At 43.7% G+C, this 27,100-nt stretch overlaps 1 protein-coding gene across 1 annotated transcript in view; it reads left to right on the forward strand.

The window, feature by feature from the left end:
• The window catches only part of LOC139413325 (transmembrane protein 150A-like), a 52,807-nt gene that overhangs the window by 21,126 nt on the left and 4,581 nt on the right, over positions 1 to 27,100 (forward strand). The window contains exons 5-6 of the mRNA XM_071160549.1: positions 8,979 to 9,046; positions 22,388 to 22,515. Of these exons, the coding sequence (XP_071016650.1) occupies positions 8,979 to 9,046; positions 22,388 to 22,515 (196 nt within the window). The remainder of the gene's footprint in view (positions 1 to 8,978; positions 9,047 to 22,387; positions 22,516 to 27,100) is intronic.

A 27,100-nucleotide genomic window follows, 5' to 3' on the forward strand; every position in this document is an offset into this window, starting at 1 on the left:
CGGGGACTGTGCCGGGACCCCCCCTTCCACATTGACGGCCCCTGCATCTCGGTCCCGTGGTGGGACTTTGCCTCTGGCTGGCTAGGTCCCTCTAGCGCCAACTAATCTGGTACGGGTATACCATTATATTGGAGTGATTCAATATAGTGAAACACAAAAGGTTCCGTATGTAACCACGGTTATGTGAGCTATTTGGATCAATCCTCTACGGTGCTAGAGGCGCATCAAAAATGATGTAGAGAATGTGTGTCGCGGCCATGGGGTCTATATATAGGGGCGGACCCCAGCCGTGACCCAGGTGTTCACAGGAGTAAATCTGTAAATCCACACCTCGGATGTATCCCTCCGCCACGGAGTCTACAACCCACACAAATGGCTCAGGTAGTGCAGCTCATCCAGGATGGCACATCAATGCGAGCTGTGGCAAGAAGGTTTGCTGTGTCTGTCAGCGTAGTGTCCAGAGCATGGAGGCGCTAACAGGAGACAGGCCAGTACATCAGGAGACGTGGAGGAGGCCGTAGGGGGGCAACAACCCAGCAGCAAGACAGCTACCTCCGCCTTTGTGCAAGGAGGAGCAGGAGGAGCACTGCCAGAGCCCTGCAAAATGACCTCCAGCAGGCCACAAATGTGCATGTGTCTGCTCAAACGGTCAGAAACAGACTCCATGAGGGTGGTATGAGGGCCCGACGTCCACAGGTGGGGGTTGTGCTTACAGCCCAACACCGTGCAAGACTTTTGGCATTTGCCAGAGAACACCAAGATTGGCAAATTCGCCACTGGCGCCCTGTGCTCTTCACAGATGACAGCAGGTTCACACTGAGCACATGTGACAGACGTGACAGAGTCTGGAGACGCCGTGGAGAATGTTCTGCTGCCTGCAACATCCTCCAGCATGACCTGTTTGGCGGTGGGTCAGTCATGGTGTGGGGTGGCATTTCTTTGGGGGGCCGCACAGCCCTCCATGTGCTTGCCAGAGGTAGCCTGACTGCCATTAGGTACCGAGATGAGATCCACAGACCCCTTGTGAGACAATATGCTAGTGCGGTTGGCCCTGGGTTCCTCCTAATGCAAGACAATGCTAGACCTCATGTGGCTGGAGTGTGTCAGCAGTTCCTGCAAGAGGAAGGCATTGATGCTATGGACTGGCCCGCCCGTTCCCCAGACCTGAATCCAATTGAGCACATCTGGGACATCGTGTCTCGCTCCATCCACCAACGCCACGTTGCACCACAGACTGTCCAGGAGTTGGCGCATGCTTTAGTCCAGGTCTGGGAGGAGATCCCTCAGGAGACCATCCGCCACCTTATCAGGAGCATGCCCAGGCGTTGTAGGAAAGTCATACACACTACTAGGATGTGTTATTTTAGTGTTCCCTTTATTTTTTTGAGCAGTGTATTTTTAGCTCTAAGGCAATGGTGTCTAGATGGAATTTGTATTCCTGGGAACTGGACCTTTTTTAGAACATGTTCTTTTTTTGTCTTACTGAGATTTACTGTCAGGGCCCAGATCTGACAATCTGTGCAGAACATCTATGTGTTGCTGTAGGCCCTCCTTGGACAGAAGCACCAGATCATCAGCAAACATTTGACTTCAAATTCTAGTAGGTTGAGGCCTAGTGCCCTCGCCAACTCGTTGTTCTAGTGCCCTCGCCAAGAGGGTGGGGCTTCAGCTGCATCCCTGTCACCCCCTGGCACTGTGGAAATAAATGTTTTTTTTTTGTTGTTGCCAATTTTAACCGCACACTTGTTTGTATTAGAGGTTGACCAATTAATTTGGGCCGATTTTCAAGTTTTCATAACAATCTGAAATTAAACTTATCTTATAAAAAAAACAATCAATCAATCATAATCAAGAGTTAACTACACATGGTTGACGATATTACTAGTTTATCTAGTGTGTCCTGCGTTGCATATAATCGATGCAACGCTGGGGGATGATTTAACAAAAGCGCATTTGCGAAAAAAGCACCATCGTTGGACGACCTGTACCTAACCATAAACACCAATGCCTTTCTTAAAATCAATACACAGAAGTATATATTTTTAAACCTGCATATTTAGCTAAAAGAAATCCAGGTTAGCAGGCAATATTAACCAGGTGAAATTGTGTCATTTATTTTGCGTTCATTGCACGCAGAGTCAGGGGGTATATGCAATAGTTTGGGCCGCCTGGCTCATTGCAAACTAATTTGCCAGAATTTTACGTAATTATGACTTTACATTGAAGGGTTTACAATGTGTCGTGTCTTTGACTATGCCGGATTAAGTGATATGACATGCTATTCTATAAAATCCTTTCTCCGTAATTAATATTACCTGATTGAGCTAAATCATGTAAATGTAATTAACTAGAGTCGGGCACCACAAAATAATATTTATAGAGCTGTTATCTTCCAAATAAACTCCTAAAGACCTAGTAATATTTTACATCAACAGCAGTCAATATTAATTGTCATCTTAATTCAGTCTCATCTGAAAGTTGTAAATTCTTGGTTATCTTCACGAACCCTGGCTAACAAGTTGAACCAGCAATACAAAATTGGGTTTAATTATTTATTTACTAAATGCCTAACTAATTACACATGCACATAATTAAATCATAACTTGATTACAAATGACGTCATAAAGGAAAACCTCCCTAGCGGGCGGAACAGATATGACAGCTGGTTACACAAAAAGGGGCTGGGTTTGAGTGAAAGAGCGGGAAGACTGAGGAACAAAAGGGCGAAGCTGTGCTATCGTAAACACAGTATCTTATGCATTCTAAATTACCGCCCATTTGGAAAAGGAAAATGCAATAAATGTTTACTCTGAGCTGTGCTTCGGTAGGTTGGTGGTAGATGGAAGGCCGTGTTGTCCAACTGAGTTCTTTGAAGAATGTCCTCTGGTTGTCAATTGGATACGTTGTAGTAAAGTCGTTGGGTGAAAGACGGGATACTCTGTCTTCCTTCCTAACCCTCGTTTGCATCTGCTGTTGCTAACTCAACGGCTAGGATGTTTCACTTCTGTAGTGATTAAGAGTTCAAACTTCATACCATTCGCAACCAAAGCTCACGCTGATGTTGGCTTTGTTCTGTCATTATCTGAACCATTCTGACATAGGACCGTCATCCTCGGGAACAGGAGGTTATATTGTCGTCAATGGCTTATATAGGAAGGTAGAGGAGGGCGTGTTTGAAAAGTTTTATAGCCCATGTCCCTTCACAGGGGCGGGCCACTGATTGAGCATAGCCCTAGCATCATCCCATCACAAATAATTTCATACTCAAACATTTAAATTGAACAACAATTCCATGTGAATCCGATAACTCTGATGTGTAGACTTTCCACTGTAGAGTTTGTCATCTTATCATTGATGAGAATGTCTCAGATAACAACCGAACTGACAACATATTCATTAAGTACCACCGCATATGTTCAATTGTTACAATGTTGTTAATATAGTTCATTCCCCCCACCTTCTGATGTTTCCAGAATCTCTCTGTTAACCAAGGGTTTTGCAAATGTAACCTCAGTAGGGTAGAGAGAGGGAAAAAGGGGGTATTTATGACTGTCATAAACCTACCACCCAGGCCAACGTCATGATAAATGTAATAGAAATATTTAGACTTAGGGATGCCACCCGTTAGATAAAATACGGAACGGTTCCGTATTTCACTGAAATAATAAACGTTTTGTTTTCGAAATGATAGTTTCCGGATTCGACCATATTAATGACCAAAGGCTCGTATTTCTGTGTGTTATGTTATAATTAAGTCTATTATTTTATAGTCAAACAGCACTTTTGTGCATTTTGCCAGCAGCTCTTCGCTGTGCTTCAAGCATTGAGCTGTTTATGACTTCAAGCCTCCCGAGATTAGGCTGGTGTAACGAATGTGAAATGGCTAGCTAGTTAGCGGGGTGCGTACTAATAGCGTTTCAAACGTCACTCTCTCTGAGACTTGGAGTAGTTGTTTCCCTTGCTCCGCAAGGGCCACAACTTTTGTGGAGCGATGGGTAACTATGCTTTGAGGGTGGCTGTTGTCGATGTGTTCCTGGTTCGAGCCCAGGTAGGGGCGAGGAGAAGGACGGAAGCTATACTGTTATACTGGCAATACTATAGTGCCTATAAGAACATCCAATAGTCAAAGGTATATGAAATACAAATGGTAGAGAGAGAAATAGTCCTATGAATACTATATTAACTACAATCTAAAACCTCTTACCTTGGAATATTGAAGTCTCATGTTAAAAGGAACCACCAGCTTTCATATGTTCTCATGTTCTGAGCAAGGAACTTAGACGTTAGTTTTTTTACATGGCACATATTGCACTTTTACTTCTCCAACACTTTGTTTTTGCATTATTTAAACCAAATTGAACATGTTTCATTTTATTTGAGGCTAAATTGATTTTTATTGATGTATTATATTAAGTTAAAACAAGTGGTCATTCAGTATTGTTTGTCATTATTACATAAATTAAACAATCGTCCGATTAATCGGTATCGGCTTTTTTTGTCCTCCAATAATCGGTATCGGCTTTGAAAAATCATAATCGGTCGACCTCTAGTTTGTATACGTGGATTTTGTGTTTTTCCTCCAACACCAGTTTCCATCAATTTGTATAGCAGGCCCTCGTGCCAAATTGAGTCGAAGCTTGTTTGTTTGGTAATTTGTGTGCAGGGTGAATACGTGGTCTGTTGTACGGTAATTTAGTAAAAAGCCAATTTGGCATTTGCTCAGTACGTTGTTTTCACTGAGGAAATGTCTGCTGTTAATGATCATGCAGAGTTTTCCCAAGGTTGCTGTTGACGCATATCCCACGGTAGTTATTGGGGTGATCAGTCCCTTGTTCCAAATATTGGGGAATATCCCAGAGCTGAGGATGAGGTTAGAGTATAGCCAATTTGAATTTGTGGTCTGTATATTTTTATCATTTAATTTAGGATACCATCAACTCCACAGGCCTTTTTGAGTTGAAGTGTTGTATTTTGTCCTGTAGTTCATTCAATATCATTGGAGAATCCAGTGGGTTTTAGTAGTATTTAATAGTTGATTCTAAGATTTTGTATTTGATCATGTAAACTAGCACTCAAAAGTTTTGGGTCACTTTGAAATTTCCTTGTTTTTGAAAAAAAGCACTTTTTAAACTTTTAAAATAACATCAAATTGATCATAAATACAGTGTAGACATTGTTAATGTTGTAAATGACTATTGTAGCTGGAAATGGCAATTTTTTTAAATTTACAGTTTTTATGGAATATCAACATAGGCGTGCAGAGGCCCATTATCAGCAACCATCAGTCCTGCGTTCCAATGGTACGTTGTTAGCTAATCCAAGTTTATAATTTTAAAAGGCTAATTGATCATTAGAAAACCCTTTTGCAATTATGTTAGCACAGCTGAAAACTCTTGTGCTGATTTAAAAAAAGCATAAAACTGGGCTTCTTTAGACTAGTTGAGAATCTGGATCATCAGCATTTATGGGTTTGATTATACTTAAAATGGCCAGAAACAATTAACTTTCTTCTGAAACTCGTCAATCTATTCTTGTTCTGAGAAATGAAGGCTATTCCATGCGAGAAATTGCCAAGAAACTGAAGATCTCGTACAACGCTGTGTAGTACTCAATTCACAGAACAGCGCAAACTGGCTCTAACCAGAATCGAAAGAGTGGGAGGCCCCGGTGCACAACTGAGTAAGAGGACAAGTACATTAGTGTCTAGTTTGAGAAACGGACCCCTCAAGTCCTCAACTGGCAGCTTCATTAACTAGTACTTGCAAAACACCAGTCTCAACGTCAACAGTGAAGAGGCAACTCCGGGATGCTGGCCTTCTAGGCAGTTGCAAAGAAAAAGGCATCTCTCAGACTGGCAAATAAAAAGAACCCTGAAAGATGGCTTTTTCTTTGCAACTCTGCCTCGAAGGCCAGCATCCTCTTTCGTCACTGTTGATGTAGAGACTGGTGTTTTGAAGGCCAGTTTTATTGCTTCTTTAATCAGAAGAACAACAGTTTTTAGCTGTGCTAACATAATTGCAAAATGATTTTCTAATGATCAGTTAGCCTTTTTTTAAATGTTAAACTTGGATTAGCTAACACAACGTGCCATTGGAACACAGGAGTGATGGTTGCTGATAATGGGCCTCTCTACTCATATGTAGATATTCCATTAAAAAAATCTGCCATTTCCAGCTACAATAGTCATTTTCAACATGAACAATGTCTACACTGTATTTCTGATCAATTTTATGTTCATGGACAAAAAATGTACCTTTCAAAAATAAGGACATTTCTAAGTGACAAACCATTGAATGTTTTTTCTTCTTTGTTATATAGCTCTCTACCCCTCTTTCTCGCTTTCATGTCACCACCCCTTTACTTTCCTCATTCTTTCTCCCTCTGTCTCCTCCTTTCCTCTCTGTATCACTGTCGCTATCTTCCTCTGTCGCTCTCTCTGTTTCTCTCGGTTCCGGTGTGTGTGTCTGCGTGTGTGATTCCTGTTTCTTTAAAATAACTGACGGCTCAGATTTGTGTGTGCGTGGAACACACACACACACACACACACACTGGAATTCCCCAGAAAAGAGGAGTCAGTTTTCCGATGGGGGTTGAGATAATTAAGAGACGTGTGCTTTGTTTAGCCTCTCCCATCCCCAGAGCCTTCAACTTCAGAGAACTGTTAAGGAATGTAAATATATGGTTTCTATAGAAGACTTGGAGAATGTAAATATATGGTTTCTATAGAAATTGTGACCAAATATATTATATGGTATTGAAAAAGCTTACAGGATAACTGGCTCCTACCTCTAGAAGTTGCAATTACTGTTTCATAGTTCTATAATCGACCTGTGAATGAGAGAAAGGGTCGGGTGTGTGCGCTTGCTTGCTTTTTAGTGTGTGTCTCTGAGACAGTGGCGAGGTCCAGTCAGGTGAGAGGGCTTGGTCTTAACAGGAGACGGGACCAGGCAGACAGGTGGAAGCTCGCAGGCAGGTATTATGACTGATTGCCTCACCTCGACGAGCTGGTTTCCCCCTTCACCCTTCTAGGAAGGGTCGGAGAGTAGGTGAAAGGTCAAATGCTATGTTATAGCAGAGAAGGACACTCTGACCTTTTCCCAATTGGAGCTGCCTAATTCCTCCCATCCTTTCCTCCATCCTCTCCTTGCCTCTTTTGGAAAAAGGTCAAAGGTAATTGAGAAGACGAGGCGAGGAAACAAATTACTCTCCTTGTTTCATCAAGTGTTTTACATACAGTGCCTTTGTAAAGTATTCAGACGCCTTGACCTTTTCCACATTTTGTTATGTCACAACCTTATTCTAAAATGTATTAAATAAAACATTTTCCTCAGAAATCTACACACAATACCCCATAATGACGAAGCAAAAAAATTCTTAAATGGAAAAAACTCTTCCTAGAGTTGGCCGCCCGGCCGAAATAAGCAAATGAGAGAGAGAAGGGCCTTGGTCAGGGAGGTGACCAAGAACTTATGGTCACACTGACAGAGCTCATGAGTTCCTTTCTGGAGATGGGAGAACCTTCCAGAAGGACAACTATCTCTACAGCACTCCACCAATCAGGCATTTATGGTAGAGTGGCCAGATGGAAGCCACTCCTCCGTTTGCCAAAAGGCACCTAAAGACTCTCAGAACATGAGAAACAAGATTCTCAAGTCTGATGGAACCAAGATTGAACTCTTTGGCCTGAATGCCAAGTGCCACATCTGGATGAAACCTGGCACTATCCCTACGGTAATGCATGGTGGTGGGAGAATCAGGCTGTGGGGATATTTTTCAGAGCCAGGGACTGGGAGACTAGTCTGGATCGAGGGAAATATGAATGGAGCAAAGTACAGAGAGATCCTTGATGAAAACCTTCTTCAGAGCGCTCAGGACCACAGACTGGGGTGAAGGTTCACCTTCCAACAAGACAACGACCTTAAGCACACAGCCAAGACAACGCAGAAGTGGCTCCAGGACAAGTCTCTGAATGTCCTTGATTGGCCCACCCAGAGCCTGGACGTGAACCCGATTTGAACATCTTTGGAGAGACCTAAAAATAGCTGTGCAGCAACGCTCCCCATCCAACCTGACAGAGCTTGAGTTGATCTGCAAAGAAGAATGGGAGAAACTCCACAAATACAGGTGTGCCAAGCTTGTAGCGTCATACCCAAGAAGACTTGAAGAATTGCTGCCAAGGTGCAGCAACAAAGTACTGAGTAAAGGGTCTGAATACTTTTCAGCTACTTTTTTTTATAAATTTGCAAATATGTCTAAACCTGTTTTTGCTTTGTCATTATGGGGTGTTGTGGGTAGATTGATGAGAGAAAAGTCGAGGGGTCTGATTTTTACATTTTCATCTTTATTTAACTAAGCAAGTCAGTTAAGAACTAATTCTTATTTACAATGACGGCCAACACCGGCAAAACCCGGACGACACTGGGCCAATTGTGCGCCGCCCTGTGGGACTCCCAGTCACGGCCGGTTGTGATACAGCCTGGATTCGAACCAGGGTGTCTGTAGTGACGTCTCTAACACTGAGTTGCAGTGCCTTAGACCGCTGCACCACTCGGAAGACTTGTCTGAGGCACTGTAGATGGAATTGCAAAATGCATCAAATGTAGTGTAACATTTTTTTTAACTAGATGTGGCAGTCATTTTATTCCCCTCCGAGAAAACAATAGCTGTTTCAAAGTGGGTGTGGCTGACTTCAAAATTCTTCAACGGTAGGATACACCTGAGAATCCTCCGCCAGAGGAGGCAATCGAGGAGATGAGCGAACTCCTTTGTTCACCTGTTAACAAATTGACACTCCAACATATGTCGAACACTTATCCGTTTTCGTGTCACAGATGAGAGGAGGACAGAGGAGTTGAGGAGAGGACAGATTTTTACCCAATTGAGAAAAGGCTGACACACAGACACTGATTTTTTTTTTGTTGTTGCTCGTGATCTAATTGGTCTTCTGAACTGCGTTGTTGTCCTGTTTCCTTCTACAGTAAATGTGGGACTCTTCCTCCAGAAAGCTGCTTCTTCAGCCTCATCTGCAGCGCTGGATCCTTCATGGGTGAGTCTCTGTCTACACACATGAACTGATTTGGGTTGTCGGAGTTAATTAATTAACTGAAGTTAACTTTTTGTAACATACATTTTTTTTGTTGCAAAAAAACATTCAAAATACACTGAACATCAAATACATATCTACTATATACAATCTATACAGCTAAAAATGATGCAATGTCACAACAAGTTGACTTTGAGGTATAAAAAAGTGTGCTTTGTCAATGTACCTGTTTTTGCTGACTTTCTTTGGACAAAATCGAGATGTCAATATTGTTGTAATGCTTTTTGTATAATCTAAAATTCCAGGTCAATTTGAGCAAATTCTGAATTTGCGATTGATCATGACTAGTCAAATCCTGCGATAAACTTGATAAAATGTTGGAATTGTTTAACAGCCCTAGAACTCATACATCATGTGCACGTGTCGTGCCCTGTGTGTGTCGGCAGTTTGAGTCTAACGGCTCCAGTCAATGATTCCCAGCTGTGGCTGAGCCCACTCCATTGACGCACAGCCCTGGGCATGCATGTGTCTGTGTTATCCACTGTGGGCCAGGGCGGCCGGACGTAATGCCAGGCATCAGAGAGCCACCCCAGCTCTGCTTTGTGTCTGTGTATGACTGTGTGTTCATAGTTGTGTGTTTCCGTGTCCCTACCCTACTCAGGGGAGAGGAGGCTTGATGACCGCTGCTATTTAAGGTCGTCTGGCTGGCTGTAGCAGCTTTTAAAGCCAGACTCGGTAAGTCCCAAATAAAATTACACTATTTTTTTCTGGTTTAATATACAGTACCAGTCAAAAGTTTGGACACACCTACCTATACCATAGTTTTAGTTTTTTTGTACTATTTTCTACATTGTAGAATAATAGTGAAGACCAAAAATATGAAATAACACATGGAATCATGTAGTAACCACTTTTTTAAAAACATCTAAATATATTTGAGATTCTTCAAAGTAGCCACCCTTTGCCTTGACAGCTTTGCACACTCTTGGCATTCTCTCAACCAGCTTCATGAAGTAGTCACCTGGAATGCATTTCAATTAACAGGTGTGCCTTGTTAAAAGTTTATTTGTGGAATTTCTTTCCTTAATGCGTTTGAGCCAATCAGTTGTGTTGTGACAAGGTAGGGTTAGCATACAGAAGATATCCCTATTTGGTAAAAGACCAAGTCCATATTATGGCAAGAACAGCTCAGATAAGCAAAGAGAAACGACAGTCCATCATTACTTTAAGATATGAAGGTCAGTCAATCCAGAAAATTTCAGCAACATTGAAAGTTTCTTCAAGTGCAGTCGCAAAAACCTTCAAGCGCTATGATGAAACTGGCTCTCATGAGGACTGCCACAGCAAAGGAAGACCCAGAATCACCTCTGCTGCAGAGGACAAGTTCTTTAGAGTTACCAGCCTCAGACATTGTCAGGGTTCCATTTGAGCTCCTATAGTGTTCTAAATTTGTATGAATGATTTGGGAAATGGGATGCAACCAGCAAAGTTACATCTATATGCAGATGATAGTCATATATTCATGTGCTCCTTCTCTGGTTCAGGCTGTTGAAGAGCTCCTGACTGCTTTTCAGTTACTGCAGGCCCTCCCTTTATGGTCTCAAACGGGTCTTGAATCTACAAAAAAACACTTCATGAACTTTACCAGAGCTCGCACTCAGACAGAGAAGGTTAGCATTGTCACATCTGGTAGCTTATCCATTGAACAAGTGTCATCCTACAAATACCTTTGTATATGGTTGGATGACAAGTTGTCCTTTAAAGTTCATATGGATAATCTTGTGAGAGAGATTAAATTTAAATTGGGTTTTTATTTTCGTAATAAGGCTTGCTTCCCAGTTATGGCTAGAAAGAACCTTGTTCAGGCCACTTTTCTCTCTGTAATTGATTATGGTGACGTGTTGTATATGCATGCAGTCTCTGTCTTACAGAGGATGGACTCTGTGTATCATGCATCCTTGCTCTTTTATTACAAATACCAAGTCACTCACCCACCACTGCACCTTGTACCAAATGGTAGGTTACACCTCACTTTATATGCGCAGAAAGCTACATTTGTATGTGTTTATCTACAAAAAAAACTTTTGGTAAACTCCCTCTTTACCTCTGTAGTCTGGTCTCTTTCACCACCAGCAGTCACCATACCCGGTCTGCTAGGTGGTAGCTACTTAAAGCCGCCAGAACATTCACAGTTTTAGACTGCCTTCTCATCTTGTGAACCAGAGGCATGGAGTAGTCTACAATCCATGCTTCATCTAGATATGTTAGTGCCACTGAATTAATTTAAAATATTGATGGGAGACTCTGTTACAGAGTGTAAATGCTTTTTATTAGGCTGGATCATGTTGTTGTATTGTTGGATTTTTTACTTCTGTCATGTATTGAGTGTTGCTGCCTTGGCCAGGTCTCCCTTGAAAAAGAGAGACTGGGTCTCAATCGGCTTTTCCTGGTTAAATAAAGCTTAAATTAACTGCAACTCAGATTGCAGCCCAAATAAATGCTTCAGAGTTCAAGTAACAGATGCATTTCAACATCAACTGTTCAGAGGAGACTGTGATTCAGGCCTTCATGATCGATTTGCTGCAAAGAAACCACTACTAAAGGACGCCAATAATAAAAAGAGACTTGCTTGGGCCAAGAAACATGATCAATGGACATTAGACCGGTGGAAATCTGTCCTTTTGGTCTGATGAGTCCAAATTTGAGATTTTCCGTAGGTGAACGGATGATCTCCACGTGTGGTTCCCACCGTGAAGAATGGAGGAGGTGGTGTGATGGTATTTAGAATTCAAGGCACACCTAATCAGCATGGCTACCACAGCATTCTGTAGCTATACGCCATCCCATCTGGTGTGCGCTTAGTTCCACGATCATTTGTTTTTCAACAGGACAGTGACCCAAAACACACCTCCAAGCTGTCTAAGGGCTATTTGACCAAGAAGGAGAGTGATGGAGTTCTGCATCAGATAACCTGGCCTCCACAATCACCAGACCTCAACCTAATTGAAATGATTTGGGATGAGTTGGACCGCAGAGTGAAGGAAAAGCAGCCAACAAGCCAATGTGGGAACTTCTTCAAGACTGTTGGAAAAGCATTCCAGGTGACTACCTCATGAAGCTGTTTGAGAGAGTGCAAAGCTGTCATCAAGGCAAAGGGTGGCTACTTTGAAGAATCTCAAATATAAAATATATTTTGATTTGGTTACTACATGATTCCATATGTGTTATTTCATATTTTTTATGTCATCACTATTATCCAACAGGTAACTTTTTTTTTTTTCTCTTCCCCCCCCCCCCTTTTTTTTTACAAATTATAAGTAGAACAGCTTTGTTTACAAATTGCAGGTGACATTTCTCCAGATAATTATAATGCATAGAACGTGATATGATCAATAGGTCTATCTGATCCATCCACTACTTCAGCAAACTCGGCAAAAAAAGAAACGTCCTCTCACTGTCAACTGCCCTTATTTTCAGCAAACTTAACGTGTAAATTAGAGGTCGACCGATTTTATGATTTTTCAACGCCGATACCGATTATTGGAGGACCAAAAAGGCCGATACCGATTAATCGGCCGATATTGTTATTTATTTGTAATAATGACAATTACAACAATACTGAATGAATACTTATTTTAACTTAATATAATACATCAATAAAATCAATTTAGCCTCAAATAAATAATGAAACGTATTCAATTTGGTTTAAATAATGCAAAAACAAAGTGTTGGATAAGTAAAAGTGCAATATGTGCTATGTAAAAAAAGCTAATATTTGAGTTCCTTGCTCAGAACATGAGAACATATGAAAATTGGTGGTTCCTTTTAACATGAGACTTCAATATTCAAAGGTAAGAGGTTTTAGATTGTAGTTAATATAGTATTTATAGGACTATTTCTCTCTCTACCATTTGTATTTCATATACCTTTGACTATTGGATGTTCGTAAAGGCACTAGTATTGCCAGTGTAACAGTATAGCTTCCGTCCCTCTCCTCGCCCCTACCTGGGCTCGAACCAGGAACACATCGACAACAGCCATACTCGAAGCAGCGGGGAATAGGGGAATAACTATTCCAAGTCTCAGAGCTAGTGTCGTTTGAAACGCTATTAGCGCACACCCAGCTAACTAGCTAGCCATTTCACATCGGTTACACCAGCCATTAGGCTGATAGGCTTGAAGTCATAAACAACGCTGTGTTTGCGAAGAGCTGCTGGCAAAACGCACGAAAGTGCTGTTTGAATGAATGCTTACGAGCCTGCTGCTGCCTACCATCGCTCGGTCAGACTGCTCTATCAAATCATAGACTTAATTATAACATAATAACACACAGAAATACGAGCCTTTGGTCATTAATATGGTCGAATCCGGAAACTATCATTTCGAGAAAAAAAATGTTTATTTCAGTGAAATACGGAACCGTTCGGTATTTTATCTAAAGGGTGGCATCCCTAAGTCGAAATATTCTTGTTACATTGCACAACCTTCAATGTTATGTCATAATTACGTACAATTCTGGCAAATTAGTTCGCAATGAGCCAGGCAACACAAACTGTTGCATATACACTGACTCTGCGTGCAATGAACACAAGAGAAATGACACAATTTCACCTGGTTAATATTGCCTGCTAACCTGGATTTCTTTTAGCTAAATATGCAGGTTTAAAAATATATACTTCTGTGTATTGATTTTAAGAAAGGCATTGGTGTTTATGGTTAGGTACAGGTCGTCCAACGATGGTGCTTTTTTCGCAAATGCGCTTTTGTTAAATCATCCCCCAGCGTTGCATCGATTATATGCAACGCAGGACACGCTAGATAAACGAGTAATATCATCAACCATGTGTAGTTAACTCGTGATTATGATTGATTGTTTTTTATAAGAAGTTGTATGCTAGTTAGCAACCTACCTTGGCTTCTACTGCATTCGTGTAACAGGCAGGCTCCTCGTGGAGTGCAATGAGAGGCAGGTGGTTAGAGCGTTGGACTAGTTAACTGTAGGGTTGCAAGATTGGATCCCCCGAGCTGACAAGGTGATAATCTGTCGTTCTGCCACTGAACAAGGAAGTTAACCCACCGTTCCTAGGCCGTCATTGAAAATAAGAATGTGTTCTTAACTGACTTGCCTAGTTTAAAGGTATAACATTTTTAAATCGGCGCCCAAAAATACCATTCCGATTAATCGGTCGATTAAGATTCAACAACTGAGACATAAACTGAACAAGTTCCACAGAGATGTGACTAACAGAAATTTAATAATTTGTCCCTGAACAAAATCAAAAGTAACAGTCAGTATCTGGTGTGTGTATCTCCTCCTTATGGACTGCACCAGATGTGCTAGTTCTTGTTCTTGATGTTACCCCACTCTTCCACCAAGGCACCTGCAAGTTCCCGGACATTTCTGGGGGAATGGCCTTAGCTCTCACCCTCTGATTTAACAGGTCTCAGACGTGCTCAATGGGTTTGCGATCTGGGCTCTTTGCTGGCCATGGCAGAACACTGACATTCCTGTCTTGCAGGAAATCACGCACAGAACAAGCAGTATGGCTGGTGGCTTTGTCATGTCAGGATGAGCCTGCAGGAAGGGTACCACATGAGGGAGGAGGAGGTCTTCCCTGTAACGGACAGCTTTGAGATTGCCTGCAATTATTACCAAGATGGCATAGCAGTCAGACGTCCTTTGTTCTCGTCTTGTCGTGCGTTATTTATATATAGAGAATTTTCTTTAAAAAAAAAGAGTATTATTTACCTCAAATCTGAAATCCACAATAGAAGCTAACCAGAAGCTAGCCAGAAGTTAACCAAGTCACTGGCTAACGTTAGTTTTCTGCTAACCACGGTTTGTGGTCATCAGCTATCCTTTAGCTTTTGTACAACGCGACTCAGACCAGAACATACCGGACCTATTTTTCTCTCCAGATCCCCGGATTTCAACCGCAAGCTCTGGACATTTACACCTGGACCTTGCAGTTAGCTAGCTGCTTTCCGTGTGACTATTGGCTTACGTCGATCCCAGAGCAAACATCAATTAATCCAGAGCTAGCCAGCTGAAGAGTTCCATCAGCCACTCCTGGGCTACATTCACCTATCCAAACCCGTTTTACTACCAATGCGGAGTCCCACCGGGCCTTCACAACTGGACAACCGACGTTATCTGCCTGAGGGAGTTATCCAACTGGCCCATCCGTCGCGACGTTACCTGAACGCCGATCTGCGGCCCGCTAATCGTTAGCTATCTTATCGGCTGTTATCTGAATAGGTCTATGGGACAATTTTTCTTGGGTCACTATAACTATATCCATTTTGCCAATTGGATTGATCCCCTCTACCACACGGAACCCCACTAATCTAACGACGGAAACGCATGAGGTGCCTAAAAACAGATCTCCATCCTATGCTAGCTTGCTACCGATGGCCCGGCCAGCTGTCTGAATTGCCGTTACCACAACCAACATATCTACTCACTGGACCCTTATGATCACTCGGTTAGGCATGCCTCTCCTTAATGTAAATATGCCTTGTCCATTGCTGTTCTGGTTAGTGTTTATTGGCTTATTTCACTGTAGAGCTTCTAGCCCTGCTCATTATATAACTTTCAGTTCCACACATGCGATGACATCACCAGGTTTCAATTATGTTTCTAGAGACAATATTTCTCTCATCACTCAATACCTAGGTTTATCTCCACTGTATTCATATCCTACCATATTTTTTGTCAGTACATTATACCTTGAAGCTATTTTATCACCCCCAGAAACCTCCTTTTACTCTCTGTTCTAGACGACCAATTCTCATAGCTTTTAGCCGTACCCTTGCCTGGTTATTTTTTTTAAATGCCTTCCTCACCATCTTAAATAAGCACGCCTCATTCAAGAAATGTAGAACCAGGAACAGATATAGCCCTTGGTTCTCTCCAGACCTGACTGCCCTTAACCAACACAAAAACATCATATGGCGTTCTGCATTAGCATCGAACAGCACCCGTGATATGCAACTTTTCAGGGAAGCTAGAAACCAATATACACAGGCAGTTAGAAAAGCCAAGGCTAGCTTTTTCAAGCAGAAATTTGCATTTTGCAACTCAAAAAGTTCTGTGACACTGTAAAGTCCATGGAGAATAAGAACACCTCCTCCCAGCTGCCCACTGCACTGAGGATAGGAAACACTGTCACCACCGATAAATCCACTATAATTGAGAATTTCAATAAACATTTTTCTACGTCTGGCCATGCTTTCCACCTGGCTACCCCTACCCCGGTCAACAGCACTGCACCCCCCCACAGCAACTCGCCCAAGCCTTCCCCATTTCTCCTTCTCCCAAATCCAGTCAGCTGATGTTCTGAAAGAGCTGCAAAATCTGGACCCCTACAAATCAGCCGGGCTAGGCAATCTGGACCCTTTCTAAAATGATCTGCCGAAATTGTTGCAATCCCTATTACTAGCCTGTTCAACCTCTTTCGTATCGTCTGAGATTCCCAAAGATTGGAAAGCAGCTGCGGTCATCCCCCTCTTCAAAGGGGGCGACACTCTTGACCCAAACTGCTATAGACCTATATCTGTCCTGCCCTGCCTTTCTAAGGTCTTCTAAAGCCAAGTCAAGAAACAAATTACCGACCATTTCGAATCCCACCATACCTTCTCCGCTATGCAATCTGGTTTCAGAGCTGGTCATGGGTGCAACTCAGCCACGCTCAAGGTCCTAAGCAATATCTTAACTGCCATCGATAAGAAACAATAATGTGCAGCCGTATTCATTGACCTGGCCAAGGCTTTCGACTCTGTCAATCACCACATCCTCATCGGCAGACTCGATAGACTTGGTTTCTCAAATGATTGCCTCGCATGGTTCACCAACTACTTATCTGATAGTGTTCAGTGTGTCAAATTGGAGGGCCTGTTGTCCGGGCCTCTGGCAGTCTCTATGGGGGTGCCACAGGGTTCAATTCTTGGACCGACTCTCTTCTCTATGTACATCAATGATGTTGCTCTTGTTGCTGGTGAGTCTCTGATCCACCTCTACGCAGACGACACCATTCTGTATACTTCTGGCCCTTCTTTGGACACTGTGTTAACAAACATCCAGACGAGCTTCAATGCCATACAACTCTCCTTCCGTGGCCTCCAATTGCTCTTAAATACAAGTAAAACTAAATGCATGATCTTCAACCGATCGCTGCCTGCACCTGCCCGCCCGTCCAACATCACTACTCTGGACGGTTCTGACTAAGAATATGTGGACTACTACAAATACCTAGGTGTCTGGTTAGACTGTAAACTCTCCTTCCAGACTCACATCAACATCTCCAATTCAAAGTTAAATCTAGAATTGGCTTCCTATTTCGCAACAAACCATCCTTCACTCATGCTGCCAAACATACCTTTGTAAAACTGACCATCCTATCGATCCTCGACTTCAGCGATATCATTTACAAAATAGCCTCCAATACCCTAGTCAATAAATTAGATGCAGTCTATCACAGTGCTATCCGTTTTGTCACCAAAGCCCCATATACTACCCACCACTGCGACCTGTACGCTCTCGTTGGCTGGCCCTCGCTTCATACTCGTCGCCAAACCCACTGGCTCCAGGTCATCTACAAGACCCTGCTAGGTAAAATCCCCCCTTATCTCAGCTCGCTGGTCACCATAGCAGCACCCACCTGTAGCACGCGCTCCAGCAGGTATATCTCTCTGGTCACCCCCAAAACCAATTCTTCCTTTGGCCGCCTCTCCTTCCAGTTCTCTGCTGCCAATGACTGGAACGAACTACAAAAATCTCAAACTGGAAACACTTATCTCCCTCACTAGCTTTAAGCACCAGCTGTTAGAGCAGCTCACAGATTACTGCACCTCTACATAGCCACATCTATAATTTATCCCAAACAACTACCTCTCCCCCTACTGTATTTATTTATTTTGCTCCTTTGCACCCCATTATTTATATCTCTACTTTGCACATTCTTCCACTGCAAATCTACCATTCCAGTGTTTTACTTGCTATATTGTATTTACTTTGCCACCATGGCCTTTTTTTTGCCTTTACCTCCCATCTCACCTCATTTGCTCACATTGTATATAGACTTATTTTTCTACTGTATTATTGACTGTATGTTTGTTTTACTCCATGTGTAACACTGTGTTGTTATATGTGTCGAACTGCTTTGCTTTATCTTGGCCAGGTCGCAATTGTAAATGAGACCTTGTTCTCAACTTGCCTACCTGGTTAAATAAAGGTGAAAAAAAAATACAAAAATAAATACAAATGACAACATGCTCAGTCCGATGATGCTGTGACACACAGTAGAGTAGAGTAGCCTACATGCTTGTTGTATGCTACAAGAAAACGAGAACACCGGCTGTCTGATACTGACTGGAAGGGTGGCTGGCCCAGCTGACTGATGTCTCCCTGACAGTTTGGTATTTCACCATCACAAGTAATGTAAATGTGACTTACTAAGTTTAAAGTGGTAGTTCACCCAAAAAGGTTTAGTTTCTCTGGCACCGTTTCCACATGCTAATGTTTTAGCATTTGTTGCACAAATCCAATTTAAGTCATGGGACCCATATTGGCATTTTTCACGAATGTTCAACGATTAGGGACTCTGTGGAGCTTCAGAATCAATTTGAGATACATATGGATGATTTTAACAAATGCTAATATTGGTCATGTGGAATCAGTGCCAGGGAAACTAAACCAAAGCATGAATTGCTGTCATACCCTGTCCATGGTCTGCTTACAGGGTCAGGAAGCCAATATGTCATTTTGTAATTTGGGTGAACTATCCCTTGAACATGACATATTTTTGTTCAGGACTGCGAACCAAATGACACACTATTCCCTACAGGGAACGACTCGGAGTGGACTACTTTTGACCAGGGCCTCATGTAGGAAATAGGGAGCCATTTGGGACGTAGCCCAGGACATTTGTCCCTCCCAGAGCCTCGATAAAGCGCTTTCCCTCACTTAACTTAGCTCTGACTTGACCCCACAGAGAACCAAGATTGCTTAACTTAGCTCTGACGTAAGAACACCAATAGCCAATCGCTCCATATTGGGTAGAAAACGAGGAGAGGGAGCTATAGAGGGTCGTAATGAATAGGAGAAACATTGCTTTAGTTTAGATCAAAGCTTTTTTAGGGTGTGTAGCAGCTGAGTGTTTAGAGAATGTGTCATTCCATTTGATTTAATTTGTACTTTTTGACTGCAACCCTTTTGATTTAAACATAACGTTCCATACATATTTGATTTAAACATAACGTTCCATACATATTTGATTTAAACATAACGTTCCATACATATTTGATTTAAACATAACGTTCCATACATATTTGATTTAAACATAACGTTCCATACATATTTGATTTAAACATAACGTTCCATACATATTTGATTTAAACATAACGTTCCATACATATTTGATTTAAACATAACGTTCCATACATATTTGCCCATGGAAGAAGTGGTCAGAAAGTGACTGGATCTGAATGGCAAAACATTCAGAAGAAAGAAGTGCCCAAAGTTGACCCATTTTTGCATACCTCACCACACCATGAGACATCCGTCTTCATCACTGGAAAATATCAACTGTGGAGTTTAATATCATTTTAAAAGCTTACAGAAGGGTTTTCAAACTATTTGATAATCTAATGAAATAATGCAATCTTACATCATCTGAGGTGTTTGTTGTGCCCGCCATCGGTTGAGGCGCAGCATACTCTCGAATACAGGGTGGGTCTGGCTCAAAGCCATGGCTCAGGTTCCCCCTCTCCTTCCTGAGTTCAGAGAGAACCAGAGCAACCCGTCGAGTAGTGGGGACAGCGGGCTAGGGGGAGGAACACAAACAGGCACATGATGTTCTGTGGTTGGGGCACATTTAATTTGGTATTAGCTGTTGTAAATGTCCATAGCCATGTTTTTCAATGCAATGCCAGGGTCATTCATTAGGACACTCATTTCAAACATAACAAAGTTTTGCAATGCAAAATGAAAACAAGCTTTTATTTTCTTACAGGGAGTACCTCCCTGTGTCAGTCCAGTTTTCTTCTAGCTGGTGAACCTTGTTCAGAAGTGCTACAGTAGGTCCTAACATGGCGGTCACTGCAGGTGCTTACTCATCAATTGCTTTAGTTAGTACACATTCTGTGTCTACCTTTTGAATCTATTATGGGATGACCGGTATTCTCAGAGAAGGATACTGTTGCGATCGTCAATGACACTGAATGTACTGCCAGAGATGTTCAGATGTTTTCAGGGGGAAATGTATATTTGATTATCAAACTTAAACATGTTTTAGCATTAAAAGCCTATGGTAGGGTCAAGCACTGTTGAAGGCTTCAATACGAAAACTGTTGTTTTTAAATAAATACAGAGCTGGACCTTATTGACGGAGACTGCTAGCTAGGCAACTAGCCAGTGCACAGACCAGACACTGTAATTGAATGCAGTAAACGCCAATTAGCTTTCTTTCTCCTCAGTGTTTTCTGTTGAATAGAAACCAGAACACAGAGAGAGAAATAAGGCACCATTTCCTTTTCCTACTAGCCCGGAGACAAGGCTGTTTGTTTTTCCATGCTTGTAACTTACCTCACTTCTCTGAAATGACTTGGGTGCACTGAACACACACGCGCGTAGGCAACACACACAAACACACACAATGAAACCCCAGCTTAATGCCCCGCGGCAGGGGAACTCTAGCTAGCTGCTTTTGTTGGTCTGTTCTTTCATAACATCACTCTGCCCCTAGGTGTATGTTTACTGGCAGAATTCCTTCTGTCCCATAATGTATGTTTAAGTTATTGTCAGAACTGTGGTTCTCGATCTTTGTCCAGACAGTGTGTGTCCTGTAGTGACGCCATGCAGGGTTTGCACAGCAACACCCATACCAACACCTGTCTGGGTTTAGCAACAATGGTATTTCAACCCACCATTGAGGAAACCCTAACCTACCTTAAGGAGCCTGTGGTGGAGGCCCTACTTCAACAGTACTAGTCCCTCCTGCCTTGGAACGGGCCCCTGTGCATTGGGATTTAACAGATAAAAAAGACTGAAACAGGGAGGCATTATGTAGGCTTGTGCAATTAGAATAAAAACATTGTTTTCTGTTGCAAAATATATATATTTTTCAATTCTGTTGCGTGCCCTCATGAACATGACCCGGACATCTCAGCTTGAGGTCATGATGCAAGGGGCTCCTAGTTCTATACCCACCTCACCCTCTCCTTCCCACTCTCCCCTTCCTCTTTCCCACTCTCTTGTCGTCCCTCCCTCTCACTCTCTCCCCTTCCTCCCACTCTCGCTCCACTCTTCCTTCCCTCACAGCTATCTTCAATTAGGCAGGTACAATGAAGCCCAAACAGAGACCAGTGTAGCATGTCTGCATTAGTGACAGTACAACCAGTCCAAACCCATTAGCAATGACCCCTCGGTCTGTACCCCTTTCATTTCTCTCTCTCCTATTTCACTAGTGTAACTCACCTGGTCTCTCTCTCCCCCCCCCCTCTCTCCTATTTCACTAGTGTAACTCACCTGGTCTCTCTCTCCCCCCCCCCTCTCTCCTATTTCACTAGTGTAACTCACCTGGTCTCTCTCTCCCCCCCCCCTCTCTCCTATTTCACTAGTGTAACTCACCTGGTCTCTCTCTCCCCCCCTCTCTCTCCTATTTCACTAGTGTAACTCACCTGGTCTCTCTCTCCCCCCCTCTCTCTCCTATTTCACTAGTGTAACTCACCTGGTCTCTCTCCCCCCCCCTCTCTCCTATTTCACTAGTGTAACTCACCTGGTCTCCCCCCCCCCCCCCCCCCCCCTCTCTCCTATTTCACTAGTGTAACTCACCTGGTCCCCCCCCCCCCCCCCCCCCCTCTCTCCTATTTCACTAGTGTAACTCACCTGGTCTCCCCCCCCCCCCCCCCTCTCCTATTTCACTAGTGTAACTCACCTGGTCTCTCTCTCCCCCCCCCTCTCTCCTATTTCACTAGTGTAACTCACCTGGTCTCTCTCTCCCCCCCTCTCTCTCCTATTTCACTAGTGTAACTCACCTGGTCTCTCTCTCCCCCCTCTCTCTCCTATTTCACTAGTGTAACTCACCTGGTCTCTCTCTCCCCCCCTCTCTCTCCTATTTCACTAGTGTAACTCACCTGGTCTCTCTCCCCCCCCCCCCACTCTCCTATTTCACTAGTGTAACTCACCTGGTCTCTCACTCCCCCCCTCTCTCCTATTTCACTAGTGTAACTCCTCTAGTCTCTCCTTCACCCCTTCTTCCCCATCCCTTCCCTAGTATTGTCACCTGGCGAATTTCCTGGAAACCATTGGAAAAACTCTCTCTCTCTCTTTCTCTCTCTCTACAGTGATGGTGATAGTATTCCTACGTTATGCCCATGTGATAGAGAAGTATCAGAACTGTGTGTTGAACACAGCAGGCCTATCCACCGGCTGGATCTGTGCTGCAGGACTCATCATGATTGGCAACTTCCAGGTACGTGCGTTCAGCAACACAACTGTTTCACACTCTTTATCTGTCCCTACCTCTCCTCTCCTCTGCTGCCCTAACCCTTTTATATTCTCTCCTCTCTCTCCACCTCTCCTCTCTCTCCTCTCTCTCCACCTCTCCTCTCTCTCCACCCTTTCTCTCTCCACCCTTTATCTCTCCACCCTTTCTCTCTCCACCCTTTCTCTCTCCACCCTTTCTCTCTCCACCCTTTCTCTCTCCACCCTTTCTCTCGCCACCTCTCTCGCCACCTCTCTCGCCACCTCTCTCGCCACCTCTCTCGCCACCTCTCCTCTCTCGCCTTCTCTCTCGCCACCTCTCCTCTCTCGCCACCTCTTCTCTCTCGCCTCCTCTCTCTCTCCACCTTTCCTCTCTCTCTCTCTCTCCTTCCTCTGCTGGTGCCTCAGCATTCCAGACCTGCTTCATGTTGTAGTTATGGACCAGTCACGTATGGGGGTACACACACACACACACTATTAGGGTAGTGAGGCATCCCACCTTAATTCCTGCCCTGTGGTTGTTTAGTTGTTCAGGACATAGTTTCTGCAAGTTTAAATATTTGGAACTTTGATGCCAAGTCGCTCGCACGGTGCCAATTTGGGGTACTATAGGAGGGTTGCCTTAGAGACTAGTGGAGGAAGGGGGGGGGCGGGTTCCTTAACATTCAGTACATTAGGTCTTTGCCTGCAATTAGTTATGTCTGAATGACTTCCTCCCTCTTTCCCCCTCTCCATTTATCCTAATATCTCTGTCTATCCCTACTCTCTACTAGGCTTGCAAACATTCATATAATTCCCAGGTATTTCAGAGAACGATCATTCGTAGACCGAGGATTACCTACTCGCTTTTTCCCTCCTGATTTCAGGAATCCTCCACCAGGATATAAAAAAAAAAAGTTGCAACTCTACTGCTTAATCTCTGGGCGTTCAGGGCTCTGGGCGTTCAGGGCTCTGGGCGTTCAGGGCTCTGGGCGTTCAGGGCTCTGGGCGTTCAGGGCCCTGAACGCCCAGAGCCCTGAACGCCCAGAGAGTAAGCATGAAAACGAGATGTCTCTTATTGAATGACAACAAACACACTTCATTGAAGAATCCCTACTGTTGACCAATCACCAAAGAAAGGGCATAGACTTCGGAGACTGAAGTTCGGCTTGCTTCAGGAAGATTTGTTTTGTGTGCGTAAACTGCCGAAAAAACCTTTGCAGAAGACCGAAACGATAATATCACTGTTTCAGATGGGAAGCATGCGGACGCCTTTAGTGTGTGTGTGTGTCAAAGCGAAAGTAAGAGCAAAGATTTTTTATCACTAAAGCAAGAAACACCTCAGCCTATTGTTTCCTATGGGAACAGATGTCACAGTGGGCAGAGCCAAGCATGAGATAGCAAGATCCTATTGGCCTGTTCTAGCGTATATCTGTATATTTCCGTTAGGGAACGCCTACTCTGTGACATGGCCGTGTGCAATAACTCAATTGGACTTCGCACTCCTTCTAAACAACGCAATTTTTTAAAACATTGGCAATGGCTAAAGTCTACAAAACGTAGTCTACTCTGTTCATAACAGATTCTAGTTTTGGGAACAGAAAACTCTATTGAGATCAAATGTTTCATCGATGAGAAGATTTGCAGAATGGAGGCCAAAATCCATCTAGTTCCATCTTCTCTCACTACCTGCCAGTGGGCTTCCTCTCACTACCATATTTGTTAATGAGTGAAAATGCCAAGCGGATGCTTCATATTTCTACATCCAGTGAAATATCTGTCTCATTGTTCTATCTGTGGTAAGAACAGGGAGTAGCATCAGTGACTCACTTCCCTCCCTTCCCTTTCTCCCTCCTATCCTCTGGGGCCTGTCTGCCAGCAGAGCGTTGTGAAAAACTGGAGGGAGATTTTACGGGGAGGGGGGAGGGGGGGGGGGCGGTTTAAGTGAGTCATCACGGCACGCATGTGTGTTTGTTACAGCCAGGAGCAGACTGTGTGCACACGTGTCACAGATCCCATCTGTACCCAATCAGAGCCAGTCTCTGGAACTTTCTGTATTCAATCACCAATCAGAGCTAGTCCCCACTGCAGTAGTGTTGGATGACATAAAACTTAATTAATTTAAAAAAATTGCTACACAAAGCAATGCAAATACAGATATATATTATACATGTATAGCTACATAAATACATAGACATAGCATATTTAACACTCACATTAGTAGACCAATTTGAAGCAGTGAAAATTAAATAGGCTGTGTTTGCAGCTGGAACAGTAGGACAAACAGTACTTTGATGAAAGCCTCACAGAGCATCAGAAACAACACAATCACTAAAAGTACTAGGCTATATAATAACACTTTTAGGACATCATGTTGTGTTATGCAGGGCAGGGCTCTTTGACTCAGACCCTTTTAGACAGGAGGACCTGAAGTAGATGGACACACACACACACCAGGGGTGGATGTGAATAGTACACTTCTTTGGGTGTTCCCTCTGTGGGCGCTGACTGGGAGAGAGAACACAGGAGAGATGAGGGGATGAGACAGGCAGGCGGGTGGAGGGAGGTGTGAAAGGCATGACTGGAAGTCAGTCTGCTTCTCTCTCCTAGAGACAACTGAAGGTTCTCTGGGCCACAGACATCTCTCTTTACACCTATTTCACCATTCCAATTCTCCCTGTTCTGAATGATCCTTCCTACCTTCTTTCTAAGCCTATTTTTTGCTCTCACTATTAAAACCAGCTCTTTTTCTACGCTCTGCATCATCCTGGTACTCTATTCCATCCCTTACATGACCTCTGACCTGCTTGTCCCTTTCACCTGAAGCAACATTAGCAACAGGATAAATACAGGATATTACCAGTAAACACTTTCAAGAGTTACTTTTGTACTTTGTCCTCGCTTGGGCATGTGTGTGGCCGGCAGGTAGCCTAGCGGTTAAGGGCAGGTAGCCTAGCGGTTAAGGGCAGGTAGCCTAGCGGTTAAGGGCAGGTAGCCTAGCGGTTAAGGGCAGGTAGCCTAGCGGTTAAGGGCAGGTAGCCTAGCGGTTAAGAGCGTTGGGCCAGTAACCGAAAGGTCGCTGGTTCGACTCCCTAGGTGAAGAATCTGTCGGTGCCCTTGAGGAACCCTAATTGCTCCTGTAAGTCACTCTGGATAAAAGCGTCTGCTAAATGACTTAAAAGTCAGTGTGTTACACAGCCTCTTCACCCTGCCTACAACAGGTAGATGCTCCCTAGCATTTACTGCCTGCCAAAGTCAACTGCAGACGTTGGCTGGGTGGGCAGCATTAGAACATATGGCTAGCTGAACATTGGAAAGACTTGCAGAAAGGCTGTACTTTCCTTTCCTCAACTCTACTGGTGTCTGTGTGTGACAGCTAAATAGGAAAGTGTTGGACCAGAAGCAATAGGATTTACCTAATGGACACTGCTAACGAGGAGAGGGATGAGAGGTGTTACTGCACTGCAAGCTGTCTTTATCTTTAACACTGATATGTGTTATGTCAACAGTAATTATATACTGTAGCTGTCATCTCTGGCTGTTTTGTCTTTGATTTTATAGGAAGAGCCATAGAGAGAAAATGAATTTGGTCTCTAAGGAAGAGCCTAGAAAACCTACTGTCATTTCATACTGAGTTAGTGAGGGCAACGGAAAGCTGTTACTGTAGCCGAAGCCTTTGGTCTGATAAATTAGTCCCTCGTCTTAGTTAATAATAGCTAGCCTAACTATTGTCATTTTCATATGGATTGTAGTTGTTCTGGGAGAACTACCAATTGATAAAGGTGACTTGACACACATTTATTCTGTCGGTCTCCTTGGTCTGGTCAGTACCCTGCATTGTTTACAGCTGCTTTGAGTGTGTGCTGTTCTGTTATCAGGTTCCATCGGACTGTCTGGTGCCACTGAGGCCTGTGTGTGTGTGTGTGTGTGTGTGTGTGGTCACATGCTCCTTTGTGTATTGTGTGTTTCAGCCTGGCAACGTGATCAAATTCAGGAGGGACAAGGAGGCGTTATACTCTACTGTACCACTGGCCTCTTTCTCACCTCTCTCTCCCTTTCTCACTGACCTATCGGCTCGCTCCCTCCTCGCTCGCTCCCTCCTCGCTCGCTCCCTCCTCGCTCGCTCCCTCCTCGCTCGCTTCCTGCTCGCTCGCTCCCTCCTCGCTCGCTTCCTGCTCGCTCGCTCCCTCCTCGCTCGCTCCCTCCTCGCTCGCTCCCTCCTCGCTCGCTCGCTCCCTCCTCGCTCGCTCCCTCATCGCTCGCTCGCTCGCTCCCTCATCGCTCGCTCGCTCCCCCCCCCTCTCGCTCGCTCCCCCCCTCTCGCTCGCCCCCCCCCCCCCCCCTCAATCCCAGTCTCTATTTCTGTCTAAAGAAAGAATAAAAGTAACAGGTGGCTCCATTGACAACACAGCAGGGTCACTGAGTTACCTGACTCAGTAGTTTCAATGACTGACTGCTGCTGCCCCCTTCTGGCCAAATTGAGCCACAGCAGCACTAGAGGTTGGAACAGAGAGGGGGCTTTTGTCTAGCATCATATGCCATGTGTTTCAATGTGACGTCTTCAGTGTATTCATTATGTGTCTTGTTCAATGCCA

Source organism: Oncorhynchus clarkii, chromosome 1, assembly GCF_045791955.1.
Source record: "Oncorhynchus clarkii lewisi isolate Uvic-CL-2024 chromosome 1, UVic_Ocla_1.0, whole genome shotgun sequence".
In the NCBI taxonomy this organism is placed as follows: Eukaryota; Metazoa; Chordata; class Actinopteri; order Salmoniformes; family Salmonidae; genus Oncorhynchus; species Oncorhynchus clarkii.